This window comes from Sander lucioperca, chromosome 16 (genome assembly GCF_008315115.2).
Source record: "Sander lucioperca isolate FBNREF2018 chromosome 16, SLUC_FBN_1.2, whole genome shotgun sequence".
In the NCBI taxonomy this organism is placed as follows: Eukaryota; Metazoa; Chordata; class Actinopteri; order Perciformes; family Percidae; genus Sander; species Sander lucioperca.
Genome location: NC_050188.1, coordinates 7,819,794 through 7,835,830, shown reverse-complemented (window position 1 = coordinate 7,835,830; position 16,037 = coordinate 7,819,794). Strand labels below are relative to the sequence as shown.

General features: G+C 41.3%; 1 protein-coding gene, 2 long non-coding RNA genes and 1 other non-coding gene across 4 annotated transcripts; 1 reads left to right on the top strand and 3 right to left on the bottom strand.

Moving 5' to 3' along the window:
* Positions 1 to 3,628: 3,628 nt before the first annotated feature.
* LOC116035639 lies at positions 3,629 to 3,928 on the top strand. Its single transcript, XR_004101420.2, has 2 exons — positions 3,629 to 3,808; positions 3,839 to 3,928. It is a non-coding gene; the product is annotated as an uncharacterized LOC116035639 (long non-coding RNA).
* Positions 3,929 to 4,574: 646 nt separating this feature from the next.
* On the bottom strand, positions 4,575 to 10,324 carry c16h6orf47 (chromosome 16 C6orf47 homolog). The gene is made up of 3 exons (XM_031278830.2): positions 10,031 to 10,324; positions 8,330 to 9,738; positions 4,575 to 5,947 (listed from the first exon to the last, which is right to left on the bottom strand). The coding sequence occupies exon 2, from the start codon at positions 9,222 to 9,224 to the stop codon at positions 8,337 to 8,339; it is 888 nt and encodes a 295-aa protein (XP_031134690.1). The 5' UTR covers positions 9,225 to 9,738; positions 10,031 to 10,324; the 3' UTR covers positions 4,575 to 5,947; positions 8,330 to 8,336.
* Positions 10,325 to 12,669: 2,345 nt separating this feature from the next.
* Positions 12,670 to 15,966, bottom strand: LOC116035638. Its single transcript, XR_004101419.2, has 6 exons — positions 15,710 to 15,966; positions 15,458 to 15,524; positions 14,762 to 14,854; positions 14,545 to 14,574; positions 13,769 to 13,848; positions 12,670 to 13,535 (listed from the first exon to the last, which is right to left on the bottom strand). It is a non-coding gene; the product is annotated as an uncharacterized LOC116035638 (long non-coding RNA).
* LOC116035949 lies at positions 14,434 to 14,501 on the bottom strand. Its single transcript, XR_004101500.1, has one exon. It is a non-coding gene; the product is annotated as a small nucleolar RNA SNORD52 (small nucleolar RNA).
* Positions 15,967 to 16,037: the final 71 nt, after the last annotated feature.

Sequence of the window (16,037 nt, the reverse complement as noted above, 5' to 3'; positions counted from 1 at the left end):
CCTGGCTGTATCCACTGCAGTCTTTTGATGTTGGCCTGCTGATACCAGATTAAAGTGTGTGGCAATAGTCTGGAGGAGATAAAGCATGGAGGAGCTTTTCTACATATGCAGAGGGACGAAATGAGCCAATCTTGGTTAGCTGTCTCAGTTGGACAAAGCAGGACTGCACTACTTCAGTCCCCTGAGCATCAAAAGACAGCACTGGGTCCAAAAGTACACCGCGGTGACGGGCTTCTTTATCTCTCAATCAGATTAGTGAAATTACAGATTGTTCTTTATTACAGGCTCTGGCAGTCTCAGGGTTAACTTTCATTTCACAGTTAGAATGAGAGACAGGCGGATATTTCAGCCGATACTAGCCGGTATACTGGCTGATGTCATTTATGTTTTAACTCTCTAATATCAATACCACTATTGTCCTCGAGAATCCAGTATGTTTCTGACTATGGTCAGAGTCTGTGTGAAGGTGAGGGACATTACTCAACCTATCACCACGCCAGCTGTTAATATCTGTGCTGAATCCACTTAGGACTCTTATTTCGAAATGAAGTTTGCTGTTATGAGGGAACTTTGAAGAATATATCCTGATGGATATATTCTTCAAAGTTCACCTGTGTTGGAAGAACTGAATGTCTGGCTGACATGTGACCCTGGATTAGTTCAGCTCCACATGAAGAACTGGGCCTGGCTAGTCCTGTCAAAGTTTAGCTCTCGCCTCCTCACCAGAGCTTTGATTGTTTCTGCAGAGCTGTAACGCTCAGTTTGCTGTAATCACTCTGTGTTTATTTCATTTTCTGACAGCATTAGATTTAAGGAAAGCTCAGAAGGGTGTAGGTATTTTAAATTTGTTAAATCCTCTGCTGGTTTTCATTTGCTTGATTGATTTCAGATGAATCTATTGAATCCACGGGACAATCGTAGAAATGATGACATTTTGGCATCCGAAGAAGTGTTTTGGAGTTATGTCTTTGCACAGGATGTCAATGAGTGGTATAAGACAAGTTCATTTCACTTAACACCCATAGGTTCCCATTAAATTCAGCTTCATGTCGGGCGTAACAAATTAAATCTACATTATGACTATGAACTTGATTTAAAGACGTTGGCTGTTTGTGCTTTTCCTGCTGTGCTGTGCACGATGACTTGGCTGAGGATGCAGCGTTCAGGCTGTACATATGGAACTGAATCACAGCTCACCATGGTTACCCCCTCACTGTCTGTTCTGTCTATACACACCGGCATTGTTACAAATGGACATTGTTCTTGTACTGGTATTGCACCTTTCTGTATATATTATTAGGCATAATGAGAGCAGATGTAACGTGAATTAAAGTTTTCAACTGGGATCAAACTGTGTGTTTTTTTATATATATATTACGCAGGAGTATGACACCACTTGCGCAATGCACACTTTTGCAGTCCCCGCTGTGGTCTAAAGGAAACATTTTGCTTTTCTTCTTACCTAAAGACATTTAAAAAGATGTAGTATAGCATAAATGCTAAAAAATGACATGGTACTCTCCCTCGGTCCGATCCAATGCTGGATCACCGCCACATCAGGGTTCCCCATCAGGGTGTATTGTAAGCCTGTTAAGTCTCTGGGAATTATTTTTGAGATGTTTTTTTGAATTACAGTTACAGTTGGTTGGAAACTTCGACAGTCATATTTTCAAATTTCAATTTTTCATTTTAGCACTGACGTAAGTCTTTTTAAACTCCAAAATCTGGCGGTTCCGTCCATTATTCTGTTATCACAGAAACTATTGGGCTTTACATTAATGCTGCCATCAGTCTGTGACCCTAACCCCAGTCTATGTCCACAACGTTCCACTTCAGGGATTGCTCCGTTGCCACCAGAAATTCCGGCAGATCACACGCTTTTTGCCCGGATGTCCCGTCACCTTCCTCTTTCTTTTGAACTTTTGAACGTACACGTTCCACCAAAACAAGTTCCTTCCCGAGGCTGTTTTGCTGAGGCACCGTTGCTCCGTCCGGCACTTAGCATTGCCAGAGCACGTTTTTCTCCCATCCCAGAATGCTGTGTGGACTAGTCAGACCCTCCTCCATAGCACTGTAGAGGAAGGTCTGGCAAAGCGAGACTACCATAACCCTAACCCTCATCAAAAAAAGACACCAGAAAAGGCACACATTGTTGCATAAATGTTCACCAGAATGCACGAAAGTGTTTGATGCCCCCGGTTATAAATGTGTGTGTCCCCCCCCCCCCCCCAATGCTGAAACCTAACCTACGCCCTTGCTTTGAACAGTAGCTGGCTGCAGTTTGCAGTGGTGTGTTGCTGTTAGGACTCTTCTCTGGCTGGGAACATTTGATGCTCTGCTATGGTTGGTTCTACTGAAAAGATCATCCCAGCTTAACCAATACGCCATCATTGCATTTGTTTCATTTAATGTAGGATTTCAAATACATGTGTAGGTAATCAAAACCAGGCAGACAATCTAATAAAAGAGAATCTTTATTTTCCCCTCAGTGTAGTGTTGGCTTCAGGTGTACAGTCAGGGTTCACAGCAGAGTTCAAATGACACCATGTGAGCTTCGTCCTGCTTATTTAGGGAAGCAGGACAGAGTCTCTGCACAGCTACAGTGATCCAGCACTTGTTAGGTGTGTGGGTAGGCTGCTCATATAAAAATAGCTTTCCTTACAAGCGTTATTATCACTGCAATAAAACTCTCACATAAGCAAACAATGAATAAAAGGCAAAGAGTTGGAGATACTGCGCCGCCTTCTTGGAACACAAATTGTTAGTAGACGTTTGGTCAAATTTCATTTTCCATTTGTGTACACCAAAACATTAAAATTTTAATTTCAAAATCCAATTGTATTGTTTGGAAATACTGCCAAAATGAAAATAAAAACTACAGATCCAATCATTTGCAGTACATTCCTTAGCATAACATGGCCCCAACAATGATGAAATGGACTTTTTTTTAACAAATTGGCAGACAATGTAAAATAAAACTTGAAAATCTGACTTTATTACCTGATTTTAACTTATTATATTAAACACAAAAAGGCTGTTTACATTTTTTTATTTAGTAACAATATCAGTCAAAACATAGTTCAAATTAATAAAGGGCTGCAGCGAATGATTATTTTTATTATTGTTTTGTCTATAAAAGGATCAAAATAGAGGAATGGCCATCACAATTTCCTAAAGGTCCATCTTCAAATGACTTCTCTTGCCTGCTGTGATGATAATAATAATGCAGCTGAGAAGCTGGAAATGGGAAATGTTTGGCTTGAAAAAAGAAAATTGACTTAAACATGCCATCGATTATCTAAATAGCTGCAGATACATTTTCTGGCGACTGACTAATCGATTGTTTCAGCCCAAAATTCTAAAGTTTGCAATTTCATTTTCACGTTTACATTATCTGCCAATTTGAAAATTATAATGAGAACATTTAACATTCCATGTCACTCTGGCAGTGTGTGCTCAGGAGTATACTCAGGGTTTTTTGGCAGTACTTGCCAGTTGCGTTTAATGAGAACATTTTTATTCTAATTTTGTCATACATCATGTACACACAAATAAACAACTTAATTTCAACAAGATTGAACGATTGTCAGCCGCCAGCGTCCACATCTCACAGGCTGATACAAGTAAGCAAACGTATGCATGTGTGGAATAAATGGATGAGCAGCACATGCTATAGAGAATGTCTAATGCAAGTCAAATGTGCTTCAATGCAACAGGAGTGCAAAACATGCTTTTGTGCACGAAAACCAAATTCTATGTTTGGTCTTTTCATTGTTGTACCTTTAAAAATCTAAAGCATGACAAGGAAGTAAAAGCCCATAAAAACACAGTTGTGGAGAAGAGACGTTTGAACTGAGCAATATGATGGCCAAGAAACTAGTGTGTACAAAGGACACATTCACATGTGCTGCTGGTATTATGGGTTACTGAAAACCCCTACACAGATACAACAAGACAAGAAACAATGACAGTGACTTATTCTGTATGTGAGGAGGTTTCAGGAAAGGCCTTTTTCACTTCAATATGTGAACATACATAAATACAAAACAGATTCACCAGCAGAAATTATTGTTCTATTTCTTTAGTCTAGAACAAGCAGCAACCATCACAGCTGAGCACTGAAACCTCTCAACGGCCTTTAGATGCTGTTGTTCCAAAAAAAAAAAAAAAAGAAAACCCTGTAACAGAGATCTTCAACAAGTTACTGCACATATTAGCAAATATAAAGCAGCCTACTAAAACATTGACTACTGTACCTATGGGCTTATTGGCCTATAGGTAAGGCAGCCATCCACAGATACAGTTAAGTGTGCCACATCTATGTTAACATTAAAACATGATTTATAAAATCATGCCAACAATTATTTTAATAATAGTATTCTAAGCACTAAAAAGGTATGTATACTTATGCTGTCCCACGTTATTGTAGGCCTATATGCAACTTAATTTTATACAATATATGTAGTAGGGGGTCCCTGATCCGTTTAAGTCCAGATAAGGGGTCCTCGGCTTATAAAACGTTTAAGACCCCTGCCGTAGACTTAACCATTGCATTCCATTCAACTAGTCTTCGGTCTCAAAATACACATTTTATTTTGAAGAAACAAAGTTGGAGGTCAATGCTGAGTGAGGGAGATAGTATGGCTTTAATGCACTATATTCTGTTGTGTGTGTGCGCTTATTGACAGGTTAGTACTAACAACCTCTCAGGCTTCCCACCATTGACCACATTGGGATTTGCTCCATTAAAAAGGTCCGTTCACATCAGCCTTCTGTTCTGCACTCTGCTCTGGAAAGGGATGCGACGTCACAGATGGGATGCGAGTATACAAAAATATTAAGCAGCTTGATTACAGACTGTAAACAAAGCAATATTGCAGTTTGTAGTTTATTATTGTACTACACTAGGTGATGACACAGCACTTCTCCATTTCCAAATACAGAGCGAGTGTATTGTAGACAGCGAGAGATGGCACTGAAACAGGAAACGCACGCCTGAATGTGCCTGCGTTTCCAGCTTCAGCTGAATTAAATTAAAAGATGGGATGAATATTTGATGGGGAGCGTGAAATATGACTGTGCCTTAAGGGACAAAAATGGTGGCCACAGCTGAACCCCAATCGACTGGAACCATGCGATTCCAAATTCCCCTAATGTGGCCTTCAGAATGAAATGAGTGACTACAGTCTGAACAGCCTGAACGTCAGCAGCAGCCCGTCTGTGTGGGAGCAGTTTCCTGTTTGCTGCTTTACAGTCAGTGTCCTGACGTTCAGGGGCACTGGGATATTTCTGGCGCACTGTGGCTTCTCTTCTCAGCGTCTGTGCCTTTGCTAAATCCTCCCATGTGAAGACTCCCGTGCTGAAACTCTGCTTCTCTCGACCCCCTACAATGTTTCACCTAACCAGTTTCTTGTTAATGCAGTGGTTTGTATCCCTTTGCATTCCTTACCTTCTCGTGGTGATGCCTAAAGTTTGTGATCATTTAGGCGGTGTATCTGGTTGTTCATTTCTTCTCACCCAGAATGCACCAAAGGCAGTCACCTGGTCCCAAACCGGGTGACTGCCTTGTGGTGAATCATGAGAAAAATAGTCCCACAGGACAAGAAACGAAACGCTGACACAATGAAACGCAACAGAGTATTCCCTGAATACTGGGTGTGTTTCTTGAACATCGATGGCCTCTAACATTACTGACCACCATTAGAGTAGTAGTGTACTTTGTGATACTAAACTTTGTACTGCTATCACTGTCAACATTCTGGTGACAACTTTAAAAGGCCAAGTTAGGACAGACGTCTATAAATGCAGATCAATAGTGTTGAACATAAAGTGACAGGAGTTTTGTAATGACTGTGCAGAACACGGAGGTTGCAGCCCCGCTGGAGGTGGTCTGACACAGCTGGACTGATGTTGGACGACTCCTGGATGGGCAGCAACTTCTCACCGTCTGTGGAAACAACACAGCTCTCTTAAAAAACAGCTGATCTGGAAAACAGTACAGCAACATGTAACCAATTACCAACCATATTTCTCCAAACACAGAGGTCAGCTGATAATATTACTTCAGTGTGAATCTGCATCTCTGGGATGTGGGGTCGCATTGGCAATTATAAATCAAAGTTTTAACAGAGCCTGGACGTCATATGTGGGCGTCAATGTCAGTAAATATAAGGTTTTAATCAAACCTAACTGGAAGAGAAAACAAAAGGTGAAGGATCCATGGTTAGCCAAACTGTGTATTGTAAGGACTTCCTGCTTCCACTTTGACTGACTGGACTCCAGCTGTGTGCAGTGGTCCTGTTGAGGGACCTGTATTAGCCACATCCAGCTGTGCTCACTCAGATGATGGAAACAAACAGTCGGTTTGTTCCCAACCTGTCTGATCCTCAGGCTGCTCACGCTTTTATGACCTGCCAGATTACATTGTAGCGGGTCACAGTTCGCTGAGAACAACCTTATCATAACTGACAGAAATGATAAGACAACGAGACCCAGTTATAATAACTGTGAAGCAGAACTTTACTTTAATAAGAGTAAAAAATGTAATGGAAGGAACTGTACATTGGTACACAGGATATAACAGGATGTTATCGTACTCATTTCAACTAAATGTATCCCATCATCTCTGATGTCTGGCTGATGCTTGTTTCGACATAATAAACACTAACATTTATCTGTGAAGAGAACAGATAATTATGAAAACTGAAGCAGTGGGAGATCGGAGGCCTCTGGCAGATAAACTGAATTATCTGTGTCTGGTTTCACACCACTCAGAATCTCACACTTCTTTTTCTATGGTGTGTGTGTGTGTGTGTGTGTGTGTGTGTGTGTGTGTGTGTGTGTGTGTTGGTGTGTCATCAGTTAAGCCCAGCCTTTAATTAATGTGCTAAATTGAATTTAAACATACAGCAACAACAACATTAAGGAGCAGCCTCACCTTCCACGCAAAAAAAAAGAATCTCCATGTAACAGTCTGCCATCATTCTGATCTTACCACAATGGCAACTCTCCCTTAAGACCAAAGTTGACTAAGAGAGACACATTCCTTTGGGAATGCCTTCACTAACAATGTTCCACATGAAGTTGACAAGCTCTTCAATAAAGAGGAAAATACAGGAGAATAGTCGGACTAAAGAGCTGGCAGTATGTGCTGTACATAGGCTGAGGACAAATACCTAGCATATCAAATCATCAACAGAACACAACTTGTGGCCAAAATGAGCCTTATCAAACACCGCTAACCACTCAGTTCACATCTACACTTCCCTTACACTTCTAAAGAAAAAAAGAGCAATACCACGATATAAAAAAACACTAGTAAAGTCCTGCATTCCAAATCTTACATAAGTACAGTTATTTTCAGAAGTTAGTACTTGTTCTGCCCCAGTAGGGTTTTTACTGAACTCAGTGTATGTGGAAGTAGTATTTTCTGCTGTAGTTAGTCGAGGTGGAGCAATTTTTATTATTTTTAATTCTATTATGAAGTGCAAAGTAACTAGTTAGTGTTACAGCCCAACTGATACTGCATTTTGAGGCTGATTCTAATATTATTTGGGTTTTAAAAAATTTGATAAAGGTACACTACCGGTCAAAAGTTTAGGATCACTTAGAAATGTCCATTCCACTCCATTATACACAGAATACCAGCTGAGATTAGTTGCATTGTTTTTTTAACCAGGGCAGCAGTTTTCAGATTACATTATGTGCTTACATAATTGCAAAATGGTTCTCCAATGTTTTCCCAGTTAGCCTTTTAAAATGATATCAGATTAGTAAACAGAATGTGCCTTTGGAACATCGGATGAACGGTTGCTGATAAAGGGGAATGTAGATATTGCATTAAAGATCAGCCACTTCTTTCTACAACAGTCGAGAACCCTTTTGCAATTATGTAAGCACATAATATAATCATAAAAACTGCTGTCCTGATTGAAAAAAAAACAATGCAACTGATCTCAGCTGGTATTCTGTCTATAATATAGTGGAATGGAAATTTCTAAGTGACCCCAAACTTTTGACCGGTAGTGTATATCTGCTGATAAAAAAAACAGGTATTAACTATTGACTGACCTAGCTAAACTACCTGCAGTGACAGTGCTGTAGCTTCAGCTGTCTGTGTTTTCACCTATACTGTTGTTTAGCACTGTTTTATTGTGATGTAAATACTTTTAGGTTTTTAGTGTGGGAGTTTTTCAATTTAACTTATGCAGTCATAAGACCAAAAACACCAAGACAAACTGCCAGAGAGAGGGGAAAAAAACAAAAACAAACTTTGAGCAGGTGGTAAAATGTAACCTAAACATCCCATCAGACCAATGAAGGGGCTTACCTTAAACTTAACTTGTCTTCACCTTGTCCTTAACAGACACAAGCTTTTCTTTGGGTTCCTCGGTCTCCATGACCTCGTCATCCTTTTTTTCTTTTTCTACCTCTACGCCGAGCAACACACTCTGGCGAACGCTGACCGAGATCACCAGTGCCTGGATGATGCCATAAATCAACGCAAACTGAGGGAGATACTCCTGGATCAGCCATAGCAATCCTGCCATCCCAACTGTGGAGACAAAGAACATGGCCATACCATGGAGCCACAGCCTCAGCGCTCCCTGGACCCCCAACACCTCCAGGATCAGCTTGGCAGGGGGGGACACAGTCCACAGGAAGCCCACCACAAATAGATCAAACAAGTGGCGGAGAAAGTTGAAAGAGATCTCGTAGTGCTCCGGCAAGATTTCTACCTTCAAACTGTGCGCAAAGAGTCGAAAAGGGGATGTCAGTTGAAAGGAAGGAGGTGTAGGAGACGGCGGAGGCGTCCCGTAGTCAGAAAAGTCCCCATCAACATCACAGTCCCACGGATCTACACTCTGACCATCCCGTTTCCTGCGTCTCAGTCCGCTTGCTTCTGTTTTCCTTGGCCACGGAAGGTAAGAAGTGTGGAGATATTTGTTCCACCACCTAGTAACTTGCTGTGAATTTGCCCCTGTCTCCTGGACATTCATTTCCATGGGCTGAAGCTTCTCCTGTGCCTCCCAGTACTCCTCCACTGGACTGCTTTGGTCACTTTGTCTCAACCCTCCCCAGATCCAAGAGGTCCAACCCCTGGGGCCCTGCTTGCTGAAGTCATGTATCTGGCCCTTGGCTGTCACCATGGTGGTATTCTCTGACACACCAGTGCCACCCCATGAGCGCAGCCACCCCCATGCTTTGCCTACCACAGCTGTCATGCTTTCTCTGTTGAAGTGGAATTCAAATCGCAGACAATCAGTTCCTCTCGCTCAAGTTGGCCAGGAAGCTCTGTAAACTTATTGGAGAAGCATGCATGTGCTGCCAGCTAAGTTGGAAAGTTGCAATACTTGTTGACAAGGATTCAGGCCTCGGCAGAATGTCGTCCTCAGGCCATAGACACACCTGTGGGTGCGTTTCAGCAGTTGGGCTGACCCCTCCTTAAATTACTTACAATGCTCTTAATGCAATGACAGCATTTACAAGTCAGGCTTCTCGTCTACATGTCCTTGGTTTAACCTGGCAACCTTTGGAGCTGCCAAGGTTGCTTTCGGCACTCAGCGTTACCTTCAAATATGCTCAATAAGCAAGTTAGCACCGGCTAACGTTAGTTACAAGTGAATAGGTTTAGTGGACCCAGGCTTCAGCTGTAGGACAATCAACGTAACGTACGTCATTGCTTGACAAACTTGTTTAACCTTTTCAGTCTCCCGAAACTGATTACATTGGCTACACCTGCAAAGAAAAGAAAAGACATTTACAGTTAGTTAAAACATTAGCCAAATCTTCCTTCAACTTCCACGTCAACATCAATGCAAGTTAACGTTAGCTAATGTTACACTGGTCCGACACTTGACTTAGCTAGCTAACGTTAAGTTACAGGTTTGTACTGGAAAGTGAGATTGGTTAGCACTTTGCTAACGTCTAACGTTACTGACAAAGTTCAGGAAAACAGTTTTCGGGTTGTCGGTGTCTCTTAAGTACGGCAAGTTAGCGTTAGACAATGTTATAACAGATAAATGCTCACCTTCAGCGACGTTAGCTTGAGTTTGTCTGTCAGACCGTAAGCTAGCCCGCCTTGTTAGCATCAAAAAAGTCGACACACAGACCAAGTTCCTCAACTTCTGGAAACCAAGTTGTAAACACACAAACGTGTTATCTTTTGCGGTTGGATAAATCAGCTTCCAACCAAGCTAGCTAGCTAACTGACGACGAGTACCACTAACGGCACAGCTAACCAGCAAAAGCCGAGGGGAAGGTCCGCCCACCAGGTCGATGGAACGTTTTTACCTAGCTAATTACGAGAACAAAGACGACGGACTACCGGTCCGGTTTCAACCTTCAAAATAAAACAATGGTTGGCTGTGCAGTTCATACTAATGCTCCTGTACTATGGATGTATTAGAAGACCGTATTGTACTAGTATTTGTCCTGTCCACACAAAAGATGTTACACACAAAGAGAATACCCCAAGTGTAATATGGTTTAGAATCAGAATCGCCTTTAATGGCCAAGTAGGTGTGAACACAAACAGGGAATTTGACTCGGGCTTTTTGTTGCTCTCTCATACCTAAAAACAAGGACAACAAAGCTGAACAAGGTAAACAAACATTGTGATACTATGTACAGATATGTCTGTATAGAAAAAAAGTGTATATGTTTACATACACACATGTGAACAGACAGCTCTATGAGGACTAACAGTAAGACAACAGAGCAATGCCAAAGTGCAAATGGTACTGGAATAAATAATTATTAAGATAACTGGTTGCATACATGTAGGTGGATGTGACAATGTATATTTGACATTTATACATATTTATGCACGTTTAAATGGTGTTTAACTCTATCAATGAATCTATAATTGACTGAAAGGTGGAAGCTTGGTGTTCCAGGGATATTGCACAGGGCTTGATCCTGACACTATGGACTGGTGTTCAGTTTGATCACAGTGACAGACTGTGGCAACAAACGGTTCCTGTGTCTGCTTGTTTTGGTGAACAGGCTTCTCTTGGGCCTACCACAGGGGAGAAGATCAAACCAGGGCGGGATGGTCTGCAGTGATGCTTCCTGTCTGTTTCCTCTCTCTGGAGGAGTACAAGTCCTAGATGGAGGGCAGGTTGGCACCAATGATTTTCTCGGTAGTCCTGTCCGTTGCAGTCTGTTCCTGTCGGCTCCAGGTTGCTCTGACCACAGCAGATGGCCAGCTGTTCAACCTCCTGTCGGTATGCAGACATGTCTCCGTCGAGGCCAGTGACTGGTGTGTCATCTGCAGATTTCAGGGGTTCTCCTGAGGTGCAGATTGTAGAGGGAGAAGAGCAGTGGAGAGGGCACACATCCCTGAGGCGCCAGTACTGATGGTCTAGGTACTGGATGAGATTTCCCCAGGACACTAATTTGGCCGAGTTTGGAGCGGGGATCTCTGATGATGGTGTTTTTAAGATTATTTTTTATTTTTGGCCTTTATTTGACAGGACAGTTTTAGGCATGAAAGGGGAGAGGGGGAATGCCATGCAGCAAAGGGACCCATATGGGGCACACACACTACCAGTTGAGCTACCCAGCTGCTCCTACGATGGCGTTGAACACAGAACTGAAATCCACAAACAGGATCCTTGCGGAGCAGTGCCATGTTGACTGTATCATCCACTAACCTGGAAGGAGTTCATGACTACAGACGCCTGAATACAGGTCATGCCTGTAGTCATTGGAACATGTGATGGATGTTTTGGGGACTGGGATGATAGTGGAGCGTTTGCAGGAGGGGACTTGACACAGCTCCAGTGATCTGTGGAAGATCCGTATGGAGATGGGGGCCAGCTGGCAGCGTTTAGAAAACATGCAGGTGGCTACATTGCAGCCATATAATGCTACAGTTACCAACATATGTAGCACATGCACGCACTGCTTTACCAAAATACTATTATCAGTAAAAAGTACTCTTACAAAGTAAAATATTATGTATAAAGGTCTCTTATGTACATCAGACAGTTTGATGTCAAGCAGCATCAACAGGACAAGGATGCAATGACGGCTTTCTGCTACAGCAATTTATTGTATTTGACGACATGTATATTAAAATCATGACTTCACTTCTGACAGCTAAAGCATAGCACATTGTATGGCCCACAGCACTATATAGCTTCTTGTAGTTCATTTCATGGCAATCAACCTGCCACAGGGTTTCACCAAGTGAAATGTAAGACTTTTAGGACAATTACCAGAGACCCTTCAGTATGCATGAGACTCCAGCACCCATACCGCCAACATTCAGTTAATTGCCTTCTGGCATAAGCAGTAAGCCTCAAATACATTGTTGCAACTGGCTTTAACCAAGTGCTAAATTCAGTTTCAAGCCCAGTATCACAAAATGTACACTTCCTCACAGCTGAATACAATCAGTCTAAGGTACAAACCAAAAGAGACTCATGCCAAGAACATGAAAGCTGTTTTAATTAAGTTGGTCTCATTTAATAGTGAATTACATATTATTTTCTATATTATTTATAAAATTCTAGAGTGCTGCAGGAGCCTTTGAGGGAGCGTTACATTGACGTAGGAAAATACAACCAGTTTCAAATTATGCAAGACCAGAACACAATCATTCAACTTTAAACCCTGCACCATCACTGAGAAAAAAAGAAAGAAAAGGAAAAAAGCCTTGAGTCATTGTGTTGTCAACCATTTATTTGAAATGTCTCTAAATGCACTTGCATGTAAATGCCAGTTAAGAAAAGCTTTGTACAAAACAACTTTGAGTAGGAATGACCCCTAGATGGCTTAATTGTTTTTATAAAGCAAAGCATGGTTATCAGTTTCTTTAAAAATCTTAATATGTAACCTGCGAGTCTGCTGAATCAGTATGTTTGAATGTAGTGGTATCCAGGAAAGAATTATTGCTCACCATAGATTTAAGTGTGATTGACTTATTCTGACAGTTATGAGTTCAAAAAAAAATGATTGAACTCCTCTCTAGAATGGGTCCAAACACCCCAGATATCATTTAAATATCTAAAATATTAGGCAGGCTTTTTGTAGCATGTCTAAGATGGAGTTTCCCACTGAGCCATAAAGATATTAGCATATGCTGGGGCAAACTTTTTACCCATTACGGTCCCTTTAATTTGGAAATATTTCTCAGCAAATTCAAAGTAACTGCAACAGTTCTTTATCTGGCCTCCTACTATCTGGATATTTTTGAAAAATGTTTCTTATGGCTTGGATGCCTTTTATGATATCAATATTTGTGTACATGCTGTCGATATCAGCCGTGAACAGAAAAGACTGTTCAGAGATATTTAGCTGCTGAATTGTGTACAAAATCATATGAATCTTTGATTTAACTGGTGTGTCTGGTAGAGAGGAGTAAGATAAGTCTAAAAATGCAGCTGTGTAATAAGTTTCATTATCACCATCTGATACAATTGGTCTTCCTGGTGGAATATGATGTGGCACAGGCCAACCGTTGGGAGATTTGTGGCTTCTGGCCCTAGGAGTAGGGTTACCCATCCAGCTTGGGCTGAAAGTCATACCTGAGAAGATAGAAACATCAGTCATCACCAGTGTCTGGCTTCCACAAATTCTTAAACAGAAGCTTGATCAGTCTGAGTGTCTCAGTGCGCTGCGAGTAGACTTCAGTTAAGATCAGTAGAACCAAATAACTGAATCATCATTGACCAAACTCAGACACAAAAGCTACAGGATAAAGTCCAAGCCCCATGTGTATAGTCTTGATTAAGAGTTAATAGGCTGCATTATGACCCACCTCATGAAAACTGAATCCCATCCCTTCCAGGAAGTTTTACAGCTGTAGAACTGTCACGCCAACTCGTCAGTGTGGAAGAACTACCGGAGAAATTCACATTAATACCACCACACAGCAACACAAAGTTCAGGGCCCACAGGTTTGGATGTTTAGCCCCTTTACTGCAATCACTTCAACCTTTGTTAGTCGTTTAACAGCTGGCTTACAAAGAAACAGTCCCTATGAATGTTTAGTATGGTCATACTGAATACGGAGAGCTTAACAGTGTGAAAAGAGCAGCTGCAGCAATGTGCAGTACAACAAAAATATGGCGTTTTTGAAAATTAAACCACAAACCTATTCTGATATAACTCCTAAATACAATTATGAACCTGAAAATGAGCATAATAATAGCACTTTAAAACTTAATGTCTGTCATTAGTCAAAATCCAATGGAGGTGATAAAGCACATATTCATCCATACATTTGTATCACTGCCATGATAATGCAGCTTCTACAAGCACGTAATCATTAACTAAAGCACGTTTCTGGTGTCGCCAATTGATTTGAATGTGATGTGGCAAAAATATTGACGGGAAAAGCTATGAGGCATGCCAGCTGTAATATAAGGTCAACATGATTGACAGTAAATGGGTTAACACACCGTACCACTGGTGTGGGTTATGTGGTCAGTGCACTGTGAAACATCTTCATGCTTTTGTCAGAGACTCTAGTCTAAGAAATCATCATTCCACATAAAAACCAAACAGAACAGCGACTTCAGATCCTAGACTTACCCAGAGAGCAGTCTCCATAGTCCAGCTGGTCTAAAATACAGAGAGAACAGTATTAGAACCAGTTCCAATGTTTGCAGTTTGTATTATATTGACAGGATACATGCTCAGTGCACTGTGAAAGAGCTTCATGGTTAATCAGAGACTCTAGTCTAATGAATCATCATAGTAGCATGTTGGTTTTCATAGCATACAATTGTGGCATCCCATCAACACTCACCATCACACAGGACTACTGTAGTATCCAGAGGCTGGAAGTCATGTTCCATCAGTGCTCTGATGAGGCAGCTGCAACCATTCAGCCAGGGTGATCCTGAAACAGCAGTGGGTAATTTCCATTACACGCGGGTTAAGTAGTCTCAAAAATGACTACAATAAAACCGATCCATATTCCCTAGTTATTGGGAGAGTTTAAATAAAAGGAGAAATTTAAATTCTATAATGTCACATGCATTTTAAAAACTATTTGAACTGCATTTATGCAGTCCGGAGATAAATTAAGTCACATTTTGTGTTAGGACTGCACTGGGGGCATTTGTAGTCAGTCTCCATTTCTGAAGTATTGGCTGAAGCCCTGCAGAGGGGGCTGCAACTCCAGCTAACACCAGAGTGTCTACATGCCACGAGGAAATCCGCTCAAGTGGCCTAATTATGCACAACGACGTTTTAACTCGTTTTAAGATCCAACAAATACTTGGGATTAAAAGCTTGCATTTTCATATTATCATGCATGTAGTTTCAGAATATAAGCCACATTTTCTTTAATTCTGATAAATGTACCGTGTCCTATAACTAACGTTACCATAGTAATACATTCAAATGTGCATCCAGCGAAAACGGTGTAGTTTTCTGAAACTGACGTTGGCTTGCTGTTTAAGTTCTAAACCCCTATAGCCTAATGCTAATAACCACTCACTTTATTCACCCATCTTCAAACTTGGTCTTCACAGTAGTAAACTCGACGAGAAGCCTCATTATTTGACCTATTGAGAAAACACAGATCACAAGTAACGTTAGCAGACAGGTTTTTTTCCCCCCTCCATTAGGCTTCTGTGCCATGTGCTCAGCATGGAAGAAGTCGGGGCTGCTGTTCGTAACCATTTCACCTAAAGTTCCTTCATAACCTAATACATAGCACTTTAGGAAGATAATCATGCACCGTATTTACCTTTTATTTCGAGGTATAGTAAATCGTGAATAATCTCGACGCTTTGCCCACTTTGAGCTGCGTAGAGAGCCGCGAACGAGAGGCTGGACAAATGTCCGGTCATGGTTTATATACGCTGGGGGTCCTTCACAGCACCCGCGTGCTTTGGTGTCCTGAATAATGCCTGTTGTGACGTTCACCAACAGATGATACAAATGCCATGAATTAAATGTGCATTTCATGAAAGAGAGAGTAAGAACATCTTCAATACATAATGACCATTACTTTTGAATTAATATAGACATACATTTTTACTTTAAGGACACTTTGATTAATTTGTAGAAATTAT